Genomic DNA, 24,090 nt, shown 5'->3' with positions numbered 1-24,090 from the left:
CCGGCTTCTGTCAGGCTCAGCCACAGAAAAAAACCCCAAACCCAAACTGCAGAGTGAGATCCTGCGCATGATTCCCACATGGAGCGAACATGGGCACCGCCCACAAGGGGCGTCTCCTGCTGCCACTTCCTACCATCTCTTTTTCCCCGTCTTGGGCGATGAAGCCTTTTTGGCTTCCGCCATCCCTCCAAGTTTGAAGAAGAAGTAGAGGAATTTGGATTTGATATCCCGCTTTATCACTACCCGAAGGAGTCTCAAAGCGGCTAACATTCTCCTCTCCCTTCCTCCCCCACAACAAACACTCTGTCACTCTGTGAGGTGAGTGAGGCTGAGAGACTTCAGAGAAGTGTGACTGGCCCAAGGTCACCCAGCAGCTGCAGGTGGAGGAGCAGGGAATCGAGCCCGGTTCACCAGATTACGAGTCCACCGCTCTTAACCACTACACCACACTGGCCTTTTCCACCCAGATGGGAGGGCCCCCTCCCCATCCTGGCCTCGCAGACAAGCCCTAAAAATAACAGCCTCAATATTCTGGAGGAAGCCTCCCGAAAGACAAATGGTGGGAAATTAATTAGGAGGTTCTCATGTTCCGCCGAGGGAGCTTGCTAATGGTGCGTGATGATGTGCCTCGCTTTGGACTGGCTCGTTTTATGGGGCGGAGGGCGTTCCTCCCCCCACCCTGCCCCCCCAGTGGGAAGAGACCCTCATAAGTTGGTGCAAACGGCAGTTTATTACGCTGCCTGGGGTCACACTTCCCTACCCCACCCCTTCCCGGTTGGCTCTGGTTCCTCTCGCTCTCCTTCCAACGTTGCTTTTTTAGGGTGGGGGCAACAGAACAGGCCAAGCGGTGGCTATCAGCCCGTCCCAATTAAATCCAGCGGGTTTGGAAGGGAACTGCCTGCCTTCGCCGAGCCGTGTGTATGTGTGAATCGGAGCTGCTTTCCACCTCTTTCCAAGCAGCATAAACATGGATGTCAGCTTGGCTTTGCTACAGATTTAATAAGGGAAGCGTTTGGAATATTTATGTGACGGGCTCCGTGCTGGAAAGACGGCCGGCCACAGAGGGGAGAATAGTCCAGAGGTGGCCAGAGCTGGGGGTCAGGGTGGAGATGTGAGCACGTGCACCAGGGTCTTATTTATTGAAGACCATTCTCTGCAGCTTTCTTCAGCAGTTTGCAGACTTTCCCCCAAGCCACTGGGCCCTTGGTTCCATTCAGAGGCATCGGGGCGCGGGTGGCATTGTGGTCTAAACCACTGAGCATCTTGGGCTTGCTGATCAGAAGGTCAGCGGTTCGAATCCCCGCGACGGGGTGAGGTCCTGTTGCTCGAGGGAGCCAGCGTACAGCTTCTGGGTCATGTGGCCAGCATGACTAAGCCGCTTCTGGCGAACCAGAGCAGCGCACGGAAACGCCGTTTACCTTCCCGCCGGAGTGGTACCTATTCATCTACTTGCACTTTGACGTGCTTTCGAACTGCTAGGTGGGCAGGAGCAGGGACCGAGCAACGGGAGCTCACCCCGTCGCGGGGATTCGAAATGCCGACCTTCTGATCGGCAAGCCCTAGGCTCTGTGGTTTAACCCACAGCGCCACCCTTGTCCCTTATTATTAATAAGTACTATTAAATCTGGGTGGATTCCAACATATATAAAAACACCAGCTATTAAAAACCTCCCGACACAGAGCTGCCTTCAGATTTCTTCTAAAAGTCGAGTCGTTCTTCATCTCCTTGAAATCTGAAGGGAGGGCGTTCCGCAGGGAGGGCGCCACTACCGAGAAGGCCCTTCCTCAACTCACCCCCTGGGTCCCTAAACCCATCCCCCTACCTTATCAAAAGCATGATTCCTAACGGAGGTTTGCACAACCCACTAAGGAAGACGGCGACACGAGAAAATTCGAAACGCTCACCATTCATTGCACGTTTATTCAAAACCGAATTAAAACTGTTCAAGTTTGGTTGATACAGCAGAACGGATGAACGTGACCTAGTGATAGCAGTTTTTCAAAGTCGGGTGGTCATTTATGCCTCTTGGCACCCCCCCCCCGGTGATTCCCCACTTTCCTCCCCCAAGGTGGGTCCTGCCTGCTTTGATAGGGTTGCCACATTTATTTATTTTGGGGCCAAAGTTGTTGAGCTTAAAAAACACACACTTCTGACATGGGTTGCCCTATGCCTGGGTCTTCCTGGACATTTTTGCTGATTTTCAGAAATTCCACCTAGACGTTATTTCCAGCAGATGAATCCTGGCTACATCCGGGAAATTCTGGACCTATGGCAGCCCTGCGCTTTGGGAACTGCCAGCTTAATTTTTCCCCCCATTTCTAAGCGGCAGACATAAAAAAAAGAAAAGAAATCAGCACAAAAGAGGACCAGAAGTCCCTAAGAGTTGATCAGAAAGCCAAACGCTCCCTTTTTCTAGGTTATGACCTGTTTCATTCTCCCCTGTCCTTGCTGGTCTTTTTTTGTTTTCCAAAAAATTTATTAGTTTTCCAAATTTATAAGAAACAAATAAGAAAACATTGTCCTTGCTGGTCTTGCCTGGACCTGGACGCTGCCGGACTCTCCTGCCCGGTCCATCCTCTGGCAAAGGCCTCTCTCGGTGGCAGAGATTGTTAGGAGGGCAAAAGCAGCAGCTGCTCTCGCCTGCTGGGAAAAGTTATCGGCCGTTTGGAAGACTTTAACTGGCGCTCAGAATCTGTTTATGGATCAGGGGTGTTTTCTTCTTCTTCTAACATATGGAAGAGATGAAGCAAAACTGTTCCTGGAAATGAATATATCAGAAGTATTCTCTGCCAGGCCAGTAATGTTAATTTTTTATATATATAAAAAGAAATCTGTGCTATTAGGTATTTCCACATGGGTTATTTCTTCAGGAACACTTGTTGTTTTCTGCAAATTTGCTCTTGTTTTGGGGAGGGGAAAGAGCCACTTTTGAGGAAGGAGAGTATATATTTAAAGAAGATAAATATATGAGTATGTTAAATAATAATAATAATAATAATAATAATAATAATAATAATAATAATAATATATTCTTTATACCCTGCCCATCTTGCTGGGTGTCCACAGCCACTCTGGGCGGCTTCCGACAAAAGATTAAAAATACATTAAAACATCAGTGATTAAAAACTTCCCTAAACAGTTAATTTGGATATGCAAAAGATATTAAAAATAAATTTACGAAACCACAGAAAGAGGGGGAAGGAAGTCAAGTTTTAAAATGTCAGAATGATTGTAAAATCAGTGAAATTTATATATCTGAAAAGTACAAATACCGTATTTTTTGCTCCATAAGACACACTTGACCATATGACACACTTAGTTTTTAGAGGGGGAATGCAAGAAAAAAATATTCAGTATGCATCCCAGGCTCTGCTCAGTGCTCCCTTTCACGAGCTGCGTGGAGCGTGTGTGCAGCGCTTGCAGGCTTTTCCCCGAGGATGGAGAAGGGGCAGAAGCTAGAACAGCAAGAGGGAGCGCTGCGCAGAGATCCCTCTTGCTGTTCTGGCTTCTGGGATAGCTGCGCAGCCTGCATTCTCTCCATAAGACTCACACACATTTCCCCTTACTTTTTAGGAGGGAAAAAGTGCGTCTTATAGAGCGAAAAATAGGGTAATTAAAATAAAATAATTAAAATAAAATAATTGCCCAGAGCGACCTTTCCTCACCTGCTTGCCTTTGTCTCCCTGCAGAACTATGCTGCCATGAAGCTGGTGAAGCCCTTCAGCTGAACGTGGGCCAGGGAGGAGAAAGAGCTGCTGGGAAGGAGCTGGAGGACCCGCTGAGATCCCCGGACGATGGCGCCTTTCCAAAGTCACGGCCCGACCTTTGCCACACTGTGCAAAGGGGGAAAGGAATTGGTGGCGCCTCCTGGCCAAAACTGCACTCTTTCAGACACACACACACACAACCCCTCCCTCCCTACTTTTCCAACCCTGCGACTGCTGCTCAGGTGACTGAACTGGTATACCAAAGCTGGCCTTTCCCCAACCCTCTGCAGGCTTGTTTTCTGTACAGTGGTACCTCTGGTTATGAACGTGATCCGTTCCGGAGGCCCATTCACAACATGAAAAGAACGCAACCCGCAGCGGCGCATCTGCGCACATGCGGGTCGCAATTTGCTGCTTCTGGTCATGCGTGTGATGTCATTTTGTGCATCTGTGCATGCACAAGTGGCAAAACCCGGAAGTGACCCATTCTGTACTTCCGGGTCGCCGCAGGACGTAACCTGAAAGAACGTAACATGAAGCGGATGTAACATGAGGTATGACTGTATAGAGAAGCTGAAAGAGTTTCCTTGAGACTTCCTTTGGACACCGGGACAAGAAAATGGTCGCTTCTTGCCCAACGGTAGCTGTCCCAGGAGAAGAGCTGGATCCTAGCATGAGACTTCCTCTTCCGGCATCGGCAAGGTGCACGAAGCCTCTTGGAAACGGAAAAGCATGGTCCAGTGGGTTTTTAGGATCCGGACCCCGGAATCCTCCACACCTCATAATCCAGATACTCCCCAGCGTTCTTGCTTACCAGGAGCGGGTCCTATTTCACAATCCCTCCCCCTGAAAAAAAACTCTACGTTGGTTTGGTCGATTTCCGGGATGCCTTATGCAAATATTCCTGTGAGCTTCTTCTTCACGTCTCAGCCCCTTTCTCCACTCTCCAGGATCTCTAGGGCTGAAATCTCTGGGGCACCCACCTCTTGTGCCTGGGTCAACGCAAGCACTTGAACAGAGGGCCACCATTTCATACACTGTGACACTTAAAGTATATTTTGCACTGTTGGCTAAAGATTGGAGGGCGGCGACATTTTTCTTTGGAACAGATACCCTATTAGTTAAAAAATCTGTTTGTAAAAAAGGCTTGGAAAGAATGAATGATCAGAGCAGATGGAGAAGATCCATGTGTAATGAGAATTGGGGTGTGTATTATTTCACCTGTGAACTGTTTGACAGCACCCAAAATCCTGTGCTCATAACCAGGGATTCAATTTTGTTTTAATTTTAATGAGAAACTATCCAATGCACACTTTCTGATCTGCAAATTCAAGCACACCTATTCTTTGAAATTCAAACTTCTCTGAGTTTTGCCGGTCAATTCCCCAGCCAAATTGTGTGTACAAAATGCCATATATTAGGAAGTGTGCATTAAAAATGTAGACAATGGTGAAACTGGCATACAAAAATGCATTATTCTGGAGAAAATTGCTTTGCAAAAATGTGTACATTAGTCAAAATTGCATACAAAAATGTGTACATTAGGAGGAACTAAAATGCCCATGAGTGCTTTTCTAAGAAATAGCAAATTGTTGCCAAAATGTGGAGAACTAAATTTAAGATCAGAAAAAAGAGGAAACCATAGAAACTTAAGCGGACAGATTTGTCTATCTATCCCGTGTCTAACTAATTCCACAATTGTCACAGGCAACCAAATTGTTCAAATTCTGATAAGATAAATCAGACCGTTACAGAATTCAGGGAGCAGAAATAAATTTGGAGGACCATCTGGGTGGATGTTCTCCTGCTGCAGCTTCATTCCATGTTCTTGTACCAAACCCATGCACTTCTGCAGGGCTTGAGCAGGAGAACTTCTCACTGGATGGTGCTCTTGAGAAGCAGGTGTTCAGGGTTAAAATTCACCAAGTTTAGACTGACTTCCAAACATTTCAAAAATAAGTACAGTACTGGGCGATTTATTTTGGACAGCATTTGCAAAGACCTTGCGACGGGGCTGAAGACAGAGGCTGCTCCCCCCCCCCCTTTAATGCAAAGTTGTCAAGTTTCAAAATGTGAAGAGATTGAAAACGTTGCCAGGTTTCACACTGGTGAGAAATGCTTTTTTCAGATCTGCCCTCTGGCAGCTGGACCTGCCACAGCTGTTGACTGATGGCAGGCCGGACTAAGTTATTATTGGGCTGCAAAGGAGAACACTCTCTCTCTCTCTCTCTCTCTCTCTCTCTCTCTCTCTCTCACACACACACACACACACAATTCTTTTTATTTTTATTTTTTCTCCTGACACGCTTCCAATCTGCCTCTGCCCGTTTTCCAGTCCAAAGCCTGGACCTCCCATCAACCGACCTACTTTGGCCAGCCTAATGTGGCTGTTCCCTCATTAGCAAATCTGCAAAAACTAGAATGGCAGATTTTCATTGCTTTGCCAAGCAAGCCTTTGCCTGTCTGCTCAGAAGCAAACCCCTCTGAATCCCACAGGACTTACTCTGAGAAAAGTGTGCTTAGGATCACAGCCATAACCATGTAAATTAACGGAGAACCTTTTGGTCAACTGGGCTGCCAATTTCAAGACAAGCTGCGATTGTTTTTTCTCTCATGCAAGTGTTTTCTGAATGCTGTGCCTTCTCTGGGGGCTGGAAGTTTGCTTCCCCGCCCTCCAGAACAATTGTTTTTGCTTCTTATGCAAATATGTGTAGATTTAATCAGTGCTTTCACCTCTTAGCAACTGAGCAATTTAAGTGGCTTACAAATTATTTCACTGGTTGGCAGCCAGGGATGGGGCAGAAATGGAATCAGGTTCATGTTTAAAAGCGAACCTACCGAATTCTCACTTTCTGAAACAAGAAGGGAATCGAAATGCCGTCATCCATCGAAATTCGCTCTTTTCTGAATTTTGCAATGCAGTTCTCCAGTCTCAGACGAGGCAACTAAAATTGTGTATGTTTGTGAAAGTAATATGAAAATATTCATTATGTAAGGGGGGGATTGCTTTGCAGGAATGTTTGTGTTAGGCAAAATTGCGCCCCCCCCCCAAAATTGAGATTGTTAGAAGAAATTTACGCTAAAATATTGACGGATGTTCATGAGGACTTGGAACTTCAGAGTGGAAAAATGAGGAACTGAGAGAAATTTGCCCATCCCTAGCAATGGTCCCACCAAATGACAACCCTTCAGCAGTTGGGGGAATGCTTCTGCTGACAGTGGCCCACATGAGTCCTCTTGGACAACCAACCCATGCAGAGGCATTTAGACTCTGATTTTGCATAACCTCAACAGACCCCTGCGACCCACCCCTTGCTTGCTCAAAGGGTTTATTCTGTTTCCTGGCCTGGGTGCTGAGGCCCAAAAGGCAGGCTAGGCTTCCTGTCCCATCCAGAGGGAGCGAGCCCCAATCCGTTTTGCATTTTATTTTACTATTTTATGCAATATTATGGAGCACCTTCTGCAGGCCTGATCTTTGCTGCAGCTGAGACAAACCAGAAGCCACATATAAAACTGCTTCAGAGCCGCTCCAGAGCTCAGGGCTCTTTGAAAGGGAGGTGGCTGGGAGTTTTCTGTATCACCTGTATTTGCCTTGGAAGCAATATCGCAATTGCATTGCGGTTACCAGTGAAATCCTATTAAACCTCCCGCATGCCTCTGGTGTTTTATTTTCCAGAACATGAAGCTCAGGGGTGTGGGGGTGGGGTGGGGTGTTTATAGCTCTCCCATCTCCCCCCAACCCAACCCCCCAAAACACATGGAGAGCCATTGCATCTGATGCCACTTAGCAGGGAATCAAATGGAGGTGTGTCGCCATCTTGTTTATCTCCATTGCACTGGGTGAAGAAGGTGAGATGGCTCAGGATTCTTTGCTTTCAACTGCCAGCAGCTCTCCTGGTAGGTTCCCCACACATTTTGCAAGAGTAACTGTGGAACAGCAGGTCCTCTGCGTGCAAAAAATAAAACACAGCCCAAATCCAGTCCTTCTGGATTAGACTAAGGTGGGTCCACCAAGTCTTGGGTTTAAGCACAGTGAAGCAGATGCCAAGTTGCCAAGCAAGGCATGGCAGGGATGGTCCTTCCAGGCTGCTTTGTCCCTGGTTGGCATCTGGTACCCAGAGGCACTGTTCAAGTTGTAAGGGGGTGAGCAATGTCTAGGCAACATGATGACCATGTACATAAGCAATGCACAATCTTTTATAGAATTCCTTCAAACCATAACAAGTACAATATGAAATCTTTAATCTCAAAGTCTCTGGAAATCTTTAAATGAAGTGAGGTACCAGATGAAAGACAATAAAATTATTTGTAAAGTGATATGTGCATGCAGGTCATCATCTGTAAAAAATTATTTTCAGTTGATGAAGCAATTCTCTATCCTCCCACCACACTGACGAAGAATTCTAGGAAACAGTAGTCAATATCCTGAATCACTGTTCAGTGTTGGACATCATATTTGCTGAATACACAAAGCTTCACAGCTTGTCTTTCATCATACAAAGTCCAGTTGCAGGGCTTTTCTTATGTGCTCAGAAGAGTAAGTGGGAACAGTGATTCAGCAGGGATAGTAGTATTGGAAAGGTGGGGTATAAATCTGTATCATAAATAAGTGGGAATCAGCCTAGAGGTAGGTCTGTGTCATCATTCCCACCCACCATCTCCACTTCTGGGAATTATTCAGAGCTTTGTGGAAATCCTATTTTGGCTATCCTGGCTCCTAGCCATTAAGAGACCCACCCTCGTCCCTTGATGGCTGTCAAAGCCATCTTCGTGGCAACCACTGCATGATGTGATGGAGGACTCCCTTTTGTCTCTTCTGGAGAGTCTTCTGAGATAGACCTTCCACAGTCACTGTCGTTACAGTAAGAGCTGATTGACTGTGGAATGGTCTCCCTTGGGGAAATGGTGGACTCTCCTTCCGTGGAGGTTTTTAAGCAGAGGTTAGATGTCCATCTGCCAAGCTTGATTCCTGCATTGCAGGGGACTGGCCTGGATGATCCTTGTGGTCCCTTCCAACTCTCCAGCTCTATGAGCTCTCCTTATTAGTGCACCTGCGATTTGCTGTTAGGAGGTGAAAAAGACTCTCCACCTGCTTTCTCCACCCGTTGCATCATTTTGCAAACCCAAGCTTGTGCTCTCGCTCTCTCCCCAGTGGGAGAGGAAAGGAGGCAGGTAATCCTCTGGCAAGGTCGGTCTCCAAGAAGGCAGCCACGTTGCTGCACACTTCTTGACTTTATGTTGGAATCATTTCAGACCCGCCGTGGAAGTGTGCCCCCGCCACCACCGCCAGGGAGATCTCCTGCCAGGAACCCTCTGACGGCCTCCCACACCATCTTCCCGGCTGCTTTCCCATACCTCTCCCATCACGTAATTGCCACGGGCCCGTCTGAGCCGAGCTTTGCTCGTAATGCTTTTTGCAGGATGCCCCTTGAAAAGATCAACCCACGAGATGGTTGGATTTCCCCCATCAGGCTGGTTCTGTCCCAAAAATTCCGGATGGGCTGCAACCGAGACAAGAACATACCAGAATGAAAAGTCATTTCAAAACAAACCAGCCTCCTTCCTTGGAGGTTTCTAAGCAGCGATTGGCCGTCCGTCTGTTGAGGATTCTTTAGCTGGGATTCTGGCATTGTAGGGGGTTGACTAGATGGCCCTTGAGGTCTCTTCTGGTTGTGCAATTCTATGATCGTATCAACCTAAAGACCATGAGCCTACCGAGTGGTAGAGAGTGGGAACAGTCCTCTCAGGGGGTAGGAGGAGATGAGACGGTTATAGGAGCCGAGAGAAGGAGAGATGAAAACAAGAAAGTTGAGGATGAGGGGAGAGAAGCCATCTATGTAGCATTTGGGGCCTTCCCCACAAGGAGTTTAGTGCGCATGGGATCTCTATGCTTTGTTCACGCATTTTATATGGGGCCTCCACACCCAATCATTATCCTCCTGTATTTTCTGGGTGGTTCCTCCATCTTCTCCCAAGCTATAGACTGACTTTTCCAAAAGAATAAAATAGTAAGGCAATCTCTGGACAAGGCTCACCTGCACACTCTAGTTCATTCCTTGGTAACCTCAAGGCTGGATTACTGTAATGCACTCCATGTGGGGCTGCCCTTGGGTCTGGTCTGGAGGTTTCAGCTAGTGCAGGATGTTGTGGCTAGACTGGCAATGGAAACAGATGACTGCCAACACTTGACCCCAGTGTTAAAAGACCTGCCCTGCCTTCCTGTCTCCTACCAAGCCAGGTTCAAGGCTCATGGACGGGTGTACAAAACCTTGAATATCTTAGGGCCTTGCTCCCGACACTCCAAGTCCCTATTAGCCTGAAGTGTGGCATCTGTGCTGTAGAATTTCCAACTCTATGGAACTTCCTTCTATGACTAGACAACAACTGCAACAATGCAGCGAGTGCCTTGATTGCAGAAAGTGGGGAGGAATTAAAGAACCTTTTAATGAGGGTGAAAGAGGAGAGCACAAAATATGGTCTGAAGCTCAACATCAAAAAAAGATCATGGCCACTGGTCCCATCACCTCCTGGCAAATAGTAGGGGAAGAAATGGAGGCAGTGAGAGATTTTACTTTCTTGGGTTCCATGATCACTGCAGGAGGTGACAGCAGTCACGAAATTAAAAGACGCCTGATTATTGGGAGGAAAGCAATGACAAACCTAGACAGCATCTTAAAAAGCAGAGACATCACCTTGCCGACAAAGCTCCATATAATTAAAGCTATGGTTTTCCCAGTAGTGATGTATGGAAGTGAGAGCTGGACCATCAAGAAGGCTGATCACCGAAGAATTGATGCTTTTGAATTCTGGTGCTGGAGGAGACTCTTGAGAGTCCCATGGGCTGCAAGAAGATCAAACCTCTCCATTCTGAAGGAAATCAGCCCTGAGTGCTCACTGGAAGGACAGATCCTGAAGCTGAGGCTCCAAGACTTTGGCCACCTCATGAGAAGAGAAGACTCCCTGGGAAAGACTCTGATGTTGGGATAGATGGAGGGCACAAGGAGAAGGGGATGATGGAGGATGAGATGGTGGGACAGTGTTCTCGAAGCTGCTAACATGAGTTTGACCAAACTGCGGGAGGCAGTGGAAGACAGGAGTGCCTGGCATGCTCTGGTCCAGAGGGTCACGAAGAGGCGGACACGACAAAATGACTAAACAACAACAGCAATGCAGTGAGTGGGTGAGGGGAGATACCAAATGAGAAGGACACATAGGGGGAGGTTTACTTATTTATTTTGTGATGGCAGCAGACGTTGCTGAGATTTGCACCCCCCTCCCTTGCGCTTTCGTTCCTGCCTGGTCCGTCTGCACATATGCACACGCGAGCACATAAGCACACCAGGAAAAGGCCTACGAAGTGCCGCCGGGGCCTGGAGCGCTGTCTCTCGTGCACGCATAAAAGTTAATTGCAGAATGTTCCACTGCTTAGCGAAGTTTGTGATGCTTGTTTTCATATTATTTCCTTGGTCTTTAACTCTTGTGTTGTGCGTAATTGAAGGCTGGAATTATGGAGTGTGCCGGCTGCCCGTAGGGGACGCCACAACAACATACCTTTGTGTTCCTGCACGGTGTTGGTTCGGCCTGGCGAGGCGGAGGGCTGCCAGGATTAGACGCTGGCCGGCTGCCACACCGCAAGCAAGATGAACTCTCGTAACCCCAAGTAGCAGACTCCCGGGCTTCATGCGCCTGAGGTCCCCTCACCCCCATTTATTTGCTGCATTAACTGGTCTCTTTGCAAAGTGGAAAATATCACCTTTTATCTTTTGCAAATAGCCACCAACACCGACATGTCAATGGTTGGAAAGTTGTCACTGAGATGATCGTGTTACGCAGAGTGTCTGGGGCAACCGAGCCAGATGGTGGAGTAGAAATAATATAATTGATTAAAGTACAATTATATTTATACCTTAATCGGGGAGGGGGGGTCATATTTCTCTCCATTTGTGTGGGAAAGGAGTCTTTTAGGACATGACCTGAAATGTTAGAAAGGAAGTCCCACCAAACTGAACATAAATGCTATGAAAGTTCCTTTCTTTTCACAATTTGAAGTGCATGTGTTATCTTTTGGTGCGTCTGAGTTGAAAATAAGAGCCCCAGATAGATAGATAGATAGATAGATAGATAGATAGATAGATAGATAGACAGACAGATAATTAAGACTTAATTACTGGTATTACAAGCTCCCAAGCCAGGTTTAGGCTCATTTCATCTGAGTATTTTGAGCAGTGGGGTCACCCAGAGACCCTGCTCCCCAATCCTGACCCTTTGCCCTGACCACATGTGCGGCTTTATCACCAGCTAACAGGGGCCCTGGTGGGCTTGCCGTTGCCTTGATTGATTGAATGAGTGCATTTTTAAAAATATACCTATTCACTTTAAAAAAGAACAATCCTCAAAGCAGTTTTCAAAAACCCAAAACATTAAAATTAAGCTAAATTAGTAAAACAGAAACTGGGCCAGATGGACGGGGTGTTATTATGGTCTAAACAAAAGTGTTTTTAGCTTGGAAAGAGCACAGCAAAGACTCCTGCCTGATGTCAATAGGCAGGAAGTTCCAATGTCTCTGTGCTGCCACACTAAATGACCGAGTCCTTTCAAATGCAGAATGAGTAATATACGTGGCACCTCTATGAGTGCCACTTCCACCAATCAAAGGGGTCGATTGGCCATGGGCTACAGCGAATTTGCAGGAAAACTTGATGTTAAGAACCCTATATACTAATAGTAGGGACGTGGGTGGTGCTGTGGTCTAAACCACTGAACCTCTTGGGCTTGCTGATTGGAAGGTCAGCGGTTCGAATCCCTGTGATGGGGTGAGCTCCCGTTGCTCTGTCTCAGCTCCTGCCAACCTAGCAGTTTGAAAGCACACCAGTGCAAGTAGATAAATAGGTACTGCTGTGGCGGGAAGGAAAACGGCGTTTCTGTGCACTCTGGTTTCCGCAATGGTGTTCCATTGCCCCAGTAGTGGTTTAGTCCTGCTGACCACACGACCTGGAAAGCTATTTGTATACGATCGCCGGCTCCCTCGGCCTGAAAGCGAGATAAGCACCACAACCCCATAGTCGCCTTTGACTGCATTTAACCGTCCAGGGATCCTTTACCTTTTACCTTATACTAATAGTAATGCCTTGAGCTTGGACTGGCATCCATTCAGCTTCTGGGGAGAATTTTGGACTCAGCAAATATTTTGCGCCAAAATTACTTGCAAGGTGGGAGCAGAGCAGAGACTTGAGATCTTCTGCTGCAAGCGGGGACATCCCAGGAATGGCTCCAACTCCACTTAGCAGCAGCACCCCTTCCTTAGGATGAGGGGAGGGAGCCCAGTTCCCTGCCATGTGCTCCTCATGCTGAACATTGCAGGTTCATCTCCTGGCATCCCTGAAGGCTCTTAGGTGGAAGGACCCCGGAGAGAGCTTTTGCTTAATGGAGCAAAGTAATGGCATTGCAGATGGCAGCATCCTATGATTATAGAACTGACAAATTGGAAGGGAACCCCAAGGTTCATCCAGCCTAACCCCCTGCAATGCAGGAGTCACAATGGGGAGTGGCCGCCGAGACCATATAACACCGGTCCTGAGAGATCTGCATTGGCTCCCAATACGTTTCCAAGCACAATTCAAAGTGTTGGTGCTGACCTTTGAAGCCCTAAATGGCCTCGGCCCAGTATATCTGAAGGAGCGTCTCCACCCCCATCGTTCTGCCCGGACACTGAGGTCCAGTTCTGGGGGCCTTCTGGCGGTTCCCTCTCTGTGAGAAGTGAGGTTACAGGGAACCAGGCAGAGGGCCTTCTCGGTGGCGGCGCCCACCCTGTGGAATGCCCTCCCAGCAGATGTCAAGGAAATAAACTACTATTTTACTTTTAAAAGATAACTGAAGGCGGCCATTTTAGGGAAGTTTTTAAATGTCTGATGCTGTATTGTTTTTAATATTTGTTTGGAAGCCGCCCAGAGTGGCTGGGGAAACCCAGCCAGATAGGTGGGGTATAAATAATAAATTATTATTATTATTATTATTATTATTATTATTATTATTATTATTATTATTATAGCATCCCAGGCAGGTGGCCACCCAACCTCTGCTGAAGAATCTCCAAGGATGGAGAGTCCATTCCATTTCCTGATGGAATCAATTCTGCTGTCGGACAACTGCTCTACACACATAAAATGAATTTATGCACAGGCATCTTCCAAAAACCCATCCCAAACCCAAACCCCAAAAGTCCCATGGCGATTGGCAAATGGTAATGGGGGCAGGATTGTGAAATCTGGAAGCCCCTAGTCATGAACCAGCACATGGGCAGTGGATACAGATTCAGTGGTTCTGACTCGAGGAACAAGGCAGTTGAGCAGCTTGGCATCTGTATCCATGACTGAACAGCCCCTTTTAGGATCCACTCTGCTCACCCCAAAAAGGGGGAGGGTCTAGAAAAGGTGCCCTGAATATAGTCTGCCTCCCTTTTTTCCTGCCTCGATTACCACGCCCAGTGGGGTCACCACCCAGCGGTCGCAAAAGACAATTGATGCAAGGGAGAAACATGCTCAGAGGAAGGTAAACCCTCACCGTGATCAACTCCTGCCCAGAAACCAATATCCCCACTGTGGAAGGATCCAGAATTGGCCTCCACAGTCACTTATAGATTCATTGTTAAAACCGTGTTTATAGAAGACAATCTTACTTGGCTATGAGGGAAGAAGAAGAAGGCCATCAGAAAGTTTTTTCCTGATGTTTTTCCATGCTGTGGGTTGCAGTATCCTTTTGCCTGGTTCATAATGGCGGAGGAACCCTCTCTGGCACTCGGGGTGGGATGCTGAAGCGCAGGGCGACTGTGCATGCATGGCATCCTGTACGGTCACCGTGCGAGAGGCAGCCCGTATGGACAGTGTGCAAGAGTGGCAGTCCGTACGAATGGCACGCGAGCGGCGCCCATACTAACTGCGCTCGTGCCCTCAGCCGCTCTACAGCTGGGGGGCAGCGGGCCATCTTGTCACCCCCTCAGAGTGGGGCCTGGGGTGGCCTGCCCCCTCTGCCCCCCTTTGTACGCCCCTGGGCCTAGTCCCTGCAGAAAAGCAGCGAGGCAGGAGATGCTCTCTTGGAACCCATAGCTACCCATATCCCAAGGGCATTGAAGAGGCCAATTGGCAGGTCTCTTTCCCAAAATGTTGCATTGGCTGCTCCCATGCTCCATAGATAGGAAATTATGCTACTGCCATGAAATGAAAGAAGAAATTTTGGGAGAACAAGCACCAAAGAAGTGATGTGTCAGGGAACTGCCATCAGTGCCGGAGGGAGAGAGCAAGATCCAGAGGGATTCCAAAGAGCGTCCCGGGATTGGGAGAGGCAGCCCATCTTCTGGGAAAGAGAATCAGCATAGCACAGTGGAGAAGGGGGGCAGATGGGGGAAGCGGCGAGGCGGTCCCATGACTCCTTGCTGGGGTCCAGCGGGGAGAGTAGGGGTCCTCCGCTGCCTACGCCCTCCTTGCGCAGAAGGCTTTCGTGCAGAGAGAGTAGGAGGAGACTAGGCATCAAAGAGCTTCTTTGCTGGAAGAAGTTTAAGAAACGCCCACTGACGGATTCTGCCAGCGATTGAGACAGCCACGGGTGAGTGGCTGTCCAGAAAGAAAAGGTTCACTCAGGCAACCCAGCCAAGTGTTTGCACTGGCTTACGCACAAGCAACCCCTAGAACCATTACATGACGCGATAGAAGTTTGTTTTTAAAATCATGCGTGGCAGGGAAGCAGTGGATAGAGAGACATTTTGCTCCCTCTCACACAACACATCTGATGAAGAGGAAGGTTTGGAGATTCAGGACAGAGAAAAGCAAGTCCTACTTCACGCAGCGCAGAGTTAAACCATGGAACTCACTGCTGCAGGATGCAGGGATGGCTCCCAACCGGGATGACTTGGAAAGGGGATTTGACAAATTCCTAGAGGAGGAGAGGGCTTAATAGAGCCACAAGAGTATGGTTACCAGATGACCCTGTTTCCCTGGGCCAGTCCCCAGATTTACAAATCTGTCCCCGGGCAATATCAGTCCCCAGAATGTCCCCGGATTTCATTTAATGTCCCCAGATTTATATTTCAAGTTTTGTAGATTTATTAGTAGGGAATGAATGTTGCGTGATGGGTTCAATGGCACAAGATACATCATATGGGGACTTCCGGTGAGGCAAAATGGCAGGCGCAATGACAGCGAGCAGCTCCTGAAGCCAGCCAGAGCCAACTGCGCTACCAGGCTGGCTCCAGACTGCTGAGACTGCTGCCACCGCCACCACTGCTAAGGGGGAACCAGGGACGCCCGGCGCGTCAACTCGGGGAACCACTGACACCCCGAGACCCAAATCAAGCCGGGAGCAAGAGCGCCCGGCCACCTGGCCAACTGCCCAGTGGCACTCTGGGACCAGGAAAACCCCAGAGCTGACTCAGGGAGAAGGAAGGGAGGGGAAGGAAATGAGAGAAAGAGGAAGGAGAAAAAAGAGGGGAGCCCTGACTTTGCCACGCTGCTGCCACCACTGAGGAGAAAAGGTAGGAGAGCACCAGGAGGGCAAGGACACGTGGCTGAGCCCAGGCCCGACCTGAGCCTACTGCATGGTGGCTAGCGCTGCAAGAAAGCAGTCCGGGGCCCAGAGGAGGGCTGTGTGACAGAGGAGACCACAGAAGAGAAGATATTGTTGTTGTTTAGTTGTGTCCGACTCTTCGTGACCCCCTGGACCAGAGCACGCCAGGCACTCCTGTCTTCCACAGCCTCCCACAGTTTGGTCAAACTCATGCTGGTAGCTTCGAGAACACTGTCCCACCATCTCGCCCTCTATGGTCCCCTTCTCCTTGTGCCCTCCATCTTTCCCAACATCAGGGTCTTTTCCAGGGAGTCTTCTCATGAGGTGGCCAAAGTCTTGGAGCCTCAGCTTCAGGATCTGTCCTTCCAGTGAGCACTCAGGGCTGATTTCCTTAAGAATGGATAGGCTTGATCTTCTTGCAGTCCATGGGACTCTCAAGAGTCTCCTCCAGCACCAGAATTCAAAAACATCAATTCTTCAGCGATCAGCCTTCTTTTATGGTCCAGCTTTCCCTTCCATACATCACTACTGGGAAAACCATAGCTTTTACTATACGGACCTTTGTTGGCAAGGTGATATGTCTGCTTTTTAAGATGCTTTTCAAAAAAAAAAAGTGTCCCCAAATCCTGTGAAAAAAATCTGGCAACCTTACACAAGAGGGGAGAGGGCTCCTGTGTTCGAATCCTGCTTGCGGGTTTCCCACTGACTCTTCTTAGATTCTTAAATCTGACCAAAGGCCTTGCAATAGGGCTAGAGATGGGGGGAAATCGATCAAGTCATTTCGCACATGTTCTATGGGGCAGTAGCTTTCCCTGCTCAAATTAGAAAGACAGAGCAGGAGCAGTGCGCCGGGGCTTTGCTAATTTGTAGGTTGTAATTTGCCATTTCTCCAGAGAAGGCACTTATTTTATGAGGTCTGGAACCGAACTGACAACAAACCGCAAATTGGGGGTGGGGAGAAAGAGGAGGCCGGCTGCGTGAGGAAGCAGGGAGGGGAGCCTGAAAAATGGGAAACGTTATTCCATTTGCAGGAGGAGAAATTTTTTGGTTTCCTTGCCAAACAACAGCAGATAACTTTGGGGCTTGGCAGTTGGGGGACTGTGGGGAGATTTTTACACATTTGCATTCTCCCTTCACACGCTCGGAGTTTCTCATTTCATCTCAGGAGGGACCCTGGTTCTCCTCGCTTGGAAATTCACAGCTTTCCTTTTCGTCCCCAAAGCTGCTTATTTTCATAATTGAATTATACGGCTTAAGCCCATCATTCGGAGAATCATAGAGTTGGAAGGAACACCAGGGGACATCTAGTCCACCCCCTGCAGTGCAATCTTGCATCTCTAAAATCCTGATGCCCCGCTGTGACATCACTGGGGAACAATTTTTTTTTTCATTTTCTGTTGCATGAGATTTTTCAACTGTTCTTATATGTTCTTTCAATGCTGATTTCAAATCTGAAATCAATTTTTGTGTACATGCTATAGTTATCTTTCAATTTCAGACTTTTGCCGATATATCATATTTACACTGGGGATAAGTGGACGCTGACACGTTGATCTACCCTAACCACGTGGTAATTGTTGTTTCGCAAACTTAATTTTTCTTTATTTTTATAGTTTTGTAACCTAAATATTGGTATTTTTCAGATTGGACCATGAACTCCTTTTCATATGGAGAAAGCCTGTGGGGTTTTTTTTTTGGCGGGGGGGAATTTTTTAAATTGAATTTTACATCATAATCACAACTAACAATATAATCACAAAATAAATTCCTGATTACTCCCTCCCCCACGACTTCCCCCAACTTCCCCTCCTGGTTTCTTACACATTCGTTTGTCCTGCTTGGTGTCTTATTATGTCCTTAACATTTTAACCTCATTTTTATATTTTCTATATTTGCTTTGTTAACAAAAACAAAACAAAAGGTCATTCACTGTTAATAACTCATTCTCAAATCAGATTCTGTGCACAGATTTGTGGGTGCATACTATCCCCCGATTCCATCTAGTTTGTTAAGGAAATTCCCAATCCTGGATCCACAGGCGACTTTGGGTCATTTCTCTAAGGTAGTCTGCTGTAATGTTTTTATGTGTTTATATCCCTAGCGCACTTTTAAACTTAAAATCCCTTGTTGTATATTGTTTTAAATGTTTGTTTTGCTTTTGGGATTGTAGTTCCATTTGTGTTTCTCAAGCTGGTCTCTGACCGTAATAAATTTCATGTTTATTCTCGAATTGCCCCCCCTTAAAAAATCAAATTGCCCCACATTGGGAACCACGGGACTAGAGGGACACTGAGTGAGCACAGACGTCTGTTGCCTTCTGGGTGGAAGTGTGCAGCCAGTTTGCCAGAATCCCATTTATTCCCATCATGTTCATAATAATAAATAATAATAAAGCCACTTCCGAGCTAGGGAGGAGGTGGGGTTGCGGGCTTCACTCCCACCCCACTCTCGCAGGGCTGGCCTCAGCCCCACGATGACCCGGGGAATCCTCGGACACATCATCCCCGGGCCAGCCAATCGGCTGGGCCAGGGGGCGTGGCCTAGCCTCATTTAGGTCTGGCGCGGCCGAGGCTCTTCCTCTTTGCCGTGCAACTTCAGCCAGGTTTTCCCGCCCCGCCCACCCATTAGGCTAGGCTCTCCGACGATGCTATGGACGATGCTATGGACTAAGGGAGCTGGGCATGTTTAGCCTGGAGAAGAGGAGGTTAAGGGGTGATATGATAGCCATGTTCAAATATATAAAAGGATGTCACATGGAGGAGGGAGAAAGGTTGTTTTCTGCTGCTCCAGAGAAGCGGACACGGAGCAATGGATCCAAACTACAAGAAAGAAGATTCCACCTAAACATTAGGAAGAACTTCCTGACAGTAAGAGCTGTTTGACAGTGGAATTTGCTGCCAAGGAGTGTGGTGGAGTCTCCTACTTTGGAGGTCTTTAAGCAGAGGCTGGACAACCATATGTCAGGAGTGCTCTGATGGTGTTTCCTGCTTGGCAGGGGGTTGGACTCAATGGCCCTTGTGGTCTATTCCAACTCTATGATTCTATGATTCTATGACTCCGGTCAGTCACCATCAAGGGGCCTGGTAGGATTTTTTCCATTTGGCAGATTGGGCCCAGCCACTTGGTTTTCGCCTACCTCATAGCAGCCCGTCACAACTCTGCGGTATTGGCGGTTAGGCATTGGTAGGGCTATTGTTCTATTGTTATGCAGATGATGGGGGGGGGAAGGAAGCGCCATCACTTTCTCCAAACTAAGGGTAGTCCGGCAAAGGATTCCGGGGTGTGTGGCCTCGTCCTGAGCCTAGGGAGGTGTGGGCCCTCGCCACCCCCCCAAGCGGTAACTCCGGGGGGAGCTCCTAGCTGACGTGCCTCAGCAGGACTCCCCCTATTGGTGCTATTGGTGGTTAACCCTTACTGGTTGAAACCGGTTAGTTGTAGGACCAATGCCTAAGAAAATACCGCTCAATTCCTGTAATCAATAAAGTTGTGGCCTAATTTGACCCATTACTCGAATTCTTGTGTCTCGTGTCTTTATTTCCAAGGGGGGAGGCGGGAACTCGCCACGCAATAAGAAGAAGACAGTCATAAGCAACTCCACAGGAAAGGAGCTCCTTTTAGAACATCTTGTAGCCGTGGCTGGCTGGAGAGGGGGATTTTAGTTAGGACTGGGACTGGGAAAGGTTAAAACACCCCTCCCCCAAAGGCAGTGGTGTGGTCCTGAATCGTGTACCTGCCACCGTCTCACTTTGTTGTTTTTTTTATAAATATTTTATTAAGTTTTCACAATAAAAGACAAAGAAAATACAAAATCACAAAAAAACAATACAATACAAAAATACAGACATTAAACACATCAAAAGAAAAAGAAAAAAGAGATAAAAACACATATAATAACAAAAAACAAAAATTCCCTCTTTCTTAATTTCTCATCTTCAATTAGCTTATTTTCCGGACTTCCTCATGTCTCCCGTTCTTGTATCCCTTTTAAAAAATTAATCCAGCAAATTCATATCCTATTAATTTATCTGTTATTAATCCAATCTTACATTTTACTTTGTTGCTAAAACCCCTGCGATTCATTTCAATGTCCTTAACATTCATAAATTTTACAATATTTCTGCAATAAATTTTAAATTTCTTCCAATCTTCCTCCACCGTCTCCTCTCCCTGGTCTCGGATTCTGCCAGTCATTTCTGCCACTGCCACCGTCTCACTTTGAGTGGGAAATCCTGGATCTGCAGAACCTGTTCCGGCTTCCGTTTTATATGCCCCCGGCATATATGCCGCCGGCATGCGTCAAGAAGCCAGCTTTGCAGCTGTACTTACATATAGAAAAATTCTCCCCACCCCCCGTAGTATCTCTAGAATAGTGATTTCTACCAGAATAGTGATCACTGCTAAGTGGAAGTCACAAACTATACCTACAAAGGAGGAATGGATTTGTAAATTAAATGAATATTTCATTTTGGCAAAATTAACTGCTATAATAAAAAAAAAAATCAGTCAAATCAAAAATTTAAAAAGTAGTGGAAATGTTTTGATGGCAAAATATTGCTGGGGAAAAAAGATACGCTAATATGCCTAGATTAAAATGTGAAGTACTGGATGGAGGAAAAATGAGTAAGGAAAGATAATAAGAATATAGAGATGATTTGAGAAGATTGTAGAATGCAAAGATTGTTGTAAATTGTATAATGTGGAGGAAATCGAGTGGGGGTGGAGGGAAGTGGGAGGAAGAAGAAAAGAATAATATGATGGATTGAGGAAATATAAATGTAAATGTAAATGTATGGGGAGAAAATGGTGTTGGTTTTGGTACATCTGTATTGTAATGTAATATGTGAAAACCAATAAAAGAAAGAAAGAAAGAAAGAAAGAAAGAAAGAAAGAAAGAAAGAAACCAGTTTTGAGAAACCAGGCACCATCTGGAAGAAAAACTTGGGGGTTATGGAATCACTGTTGGTGCCTCAAGTTGAATAAAGCCGTGGCGGAAACACATGACTGCCTGGTCCCTGAGCAACGAAGGTGGCATCTAGTTTGGCTCTGGGCTGCCTGGGATCAGTTCAGAAAGGTTTGGCCAATGAGGAGAGACGTGGGCAATGGCGTCCTGGAGGATCCTTAGCCCAGCAGACCTTTCCTTAGCGCCGCTGAGCACCAGGTGCCCTGAAGCACAAGCCAGGATGCGTTCCTTGCCTGGGCAGACAGGTATGGTATTGAAGCGGGTGGGCAGTTGGGGTGAAGCATCTGCCCCAAAAATGTGGCCAGGAAATACTTTTGAGTAAAGGGTGTGTGTTTTGTTTTGTTCTTGTTTTTATTATGTGTTTCATGTCTTTTGTTTTGCATGTTTATGTTGTGAACCGCCCTGCGATCTACAGGTGAAGGGCAGTATAGAAATTTAATAAATAATAATAAATCCACTCTTGTCAAGGCAAGCACCCTGAATTCCCTTCCTGCGTCCGCTTCCTTTCTTGTCCTCCTTCCTTCCTTCCTTCCTTCCTTCCTTCCTTCCTTCCTTCCTTCCTTCCTTCCTTCCTTCCTTCCTTCCCTCTTTCTTTCTTTCTTTCTTTCTTTCTTTCTTTCTTTCTTTCTTCTCTCTCCTCTCTCTCTCTTTCTCTCTTTCTTCTCAGCCCCCCTCCCGCCCCGCTATTTATAGAACAAAACCCGCAATCAAAGAATTTTTAAAACCTGTTAATTGTTTCCATCCAACAGGCTCCCCTGGAATAATAACTCTGGCCATCGCCCTGGTGGCCCGAGGCGTTTTCTTTGGCCCGGCCAACCAGGGCGCCTTCCAAGACGGGGCTGAGCCTCTCCAACACGTCAAGGAAAGTTCCATTCCGCCTTGCCGGGAGCCCCCCCATAACAAGGCGCGGATGAAAGGGAGGAAGAGGAGCCCCTCCTTCCCGCCTTCTCCCCCCCTCCAAATGTGAACGGCTAAAGGAGTGAGTCAGACTTTCCTCCCATAAAAAGGTTCCCGGCCACACATGACACGAATCGGCAAGCTAATTGCACCTCGAGGACTGCTGGGTCAAGCTCGCCTTGTTAACCTTGTCAAAATGACGGGGGCAGGGGGAGCCGGCTACTGTGCAGGGGGCTCAGGGAGAAAGAGGCGAGGGGGCGGAGAAGTCCCACCCGCCGGTTGGTTTCCCTCCCTCCATTTTTAGATTCATAGAATCAGGGAGGAGGAGGAGGAGGCAACAAACCTAGAATTGTAGAGTTCAACCTAGCAGTTTCAAAGCACATCAAAGTGCAAGTAGATGAATAGGTACCGCTCTGGCGGGAAGGTAAATGGCGTTTCCGTGCACTGCTCTTATTCGCCAGAAGCGGCTCAGTCATGCTGGCCACATGACCCGGAAGCTGTACGCCAGCTCCCTCGGCCAATAAAGCGAGATGAGTGCTGCAACCCCAGAATCATCCGCGACTGGACTTAATGGTCAGGGGTCCCTTTACCTTTACCTCTGAGGACGCGGGTGGCGCTGTGGGTTAAACCACAGAGCCTAGGACTTGCCAATCAGAAGGTTGGTCGTTCAAATCCCTGTGCCGGGGTGGGCTCCCGTTGCTCGGTCTCCGTTCCTGCCAACCTAGCAGTTCGAAAGCACGTCAAAGTGCAAGTAGATGAATAGCGGAACGGCAAACGGCATTTCCGTGCGCTGCTCTGGTTCGCAAGAAGCGGTTTTGTCATGCTGGCCACATGACACATCCACGACTGGACCTAATGGTCAGGGGTCCCTTTACCTTTACCCCTGGGGCCATTCAGTCTAATCCCCTTCAATTCAGGAATCTCATCTCAAGCATCCAACCTCTGCTTAAAAACCTCCCAGAAAGGAGAGCCCACCAAATCCCAGGGAAGTCTAGATGATCCCGGGGGTCTCTTGCAATGCTGAAATTCTGGGATTCTTTAGCCATGATTTTTGCATGACATGGGGTCAGACTGCCTGACCCTTGGATCCAGAATCATAGCTCTCTGCAGCTCTGGGATCAGGCACAAGGGAAGCCCCACATATCCATCCTTTGGGTGAGTTGCTTTGAGCTGAGATGGATTTAGGGGAGTGCAGCCGGTTCAGTCGCACTGGGAGCTGAACCTCAGGGGGACGCCAAAATGATGTTTTTGACTGGAGTGCAAGAGGCAGGGCACATGTACTGGATCTGGGCGTTGCAGAGGGTGCCGCTGGAATTTGAGACCCCAAGGTCTGCCTCTGCTTTGAGACTGTTCCTGTGCAAAGCAACACACCAATGAAAAAATGAATAATCCTAAAAACATACAGGTGAAACTCGGAAAATTAGAATATCGTGGGAAAGTTCATTTATTTCAGTACTTCAACTTAAAAGGTGAAACTAATATATGAGATAGACTCATGACCTGCAAAGCAAGATATGTCAAGCCTTTATTTGTTATAATTGTGATAATCATGGCGTACAACTGACGAAAACCCCAAATTAACAATCTCAGAAAAGTAGAATATTAAATGAAATCAGCAAAACAAGGATTGCAAATAGAGCAATATTGGACCTCTGAGAAGTAGAAGCATGCATATGTAGTCGGTACTTGGTTTGGGCCCCTTTTGCATCAATTACTGCCTCAATGCGGCATGACATGGATGCTATCAGCATGTGGCACTGCTGAGGTGTTATGGAAGACCAGGATGCTTCAGTAGCAACCTTCAGCTCTTCTGCATTGCTCGGTCTCATGTCTCTCATCTTTCTCTTGGCAATGCCCCATAAATTCTCTATGGGGTTCAGGTCAGGCGAGTTTGCTGGCCAATCAAGCACAGTAATCCCATGGGCATTGAACCAGGTTTTGGTACTTTTGGCAGTGTGGGCCGATGCCAA

At 47.5% G+C, this 24,090-nt stretch overlaps 1 protein-coding gene across 7 annotated transcripts in view; it reads left to right on the top strand.

The window, feature by feature from the left end:
• Nucleotides 1-7,356, top strand: part of DYSF (dysferlin) — a 185,343-nt gene extending 177,987 nt beyond the window's left edge. For all 7 annotated transcript variants that reach the window (XM_082236251.1, XM_082236250.1, XM_082236247.1 and 4 more), the window contains one exon: nt 3,691-7,356. In XM_082236251.1, the coding sequence (XP_082092377.1) occupies nt 3,691-3,729 (39 nt within the window). In that variant the 3' untranslated portion in view covers nt 3,730-7,356. The remainder of the gene's footprint in view (nt 1-3,690) is intronic.
• The last annotated feature ends 16,734 nt before the right edge of the window (nt 7,357-24,090 follow it).

Source organism: Podarcis vaucheri (assembly GCF_965113315.1).
Source record: "Podarcis vaucheri genome assembly, chromosome: 9".
Lineage (NCBI taxonomy): Eukaryota > Metazoa > Chordata > Lepidosauria > Squamata > Lacertidae > Podarcis > Podarcis vaucheri.
The sequence above is the reverse complement of the archived record's forward strand: the minus strand, read 5'-3'. Positions and strand labels throughout refer to the sequence as shown.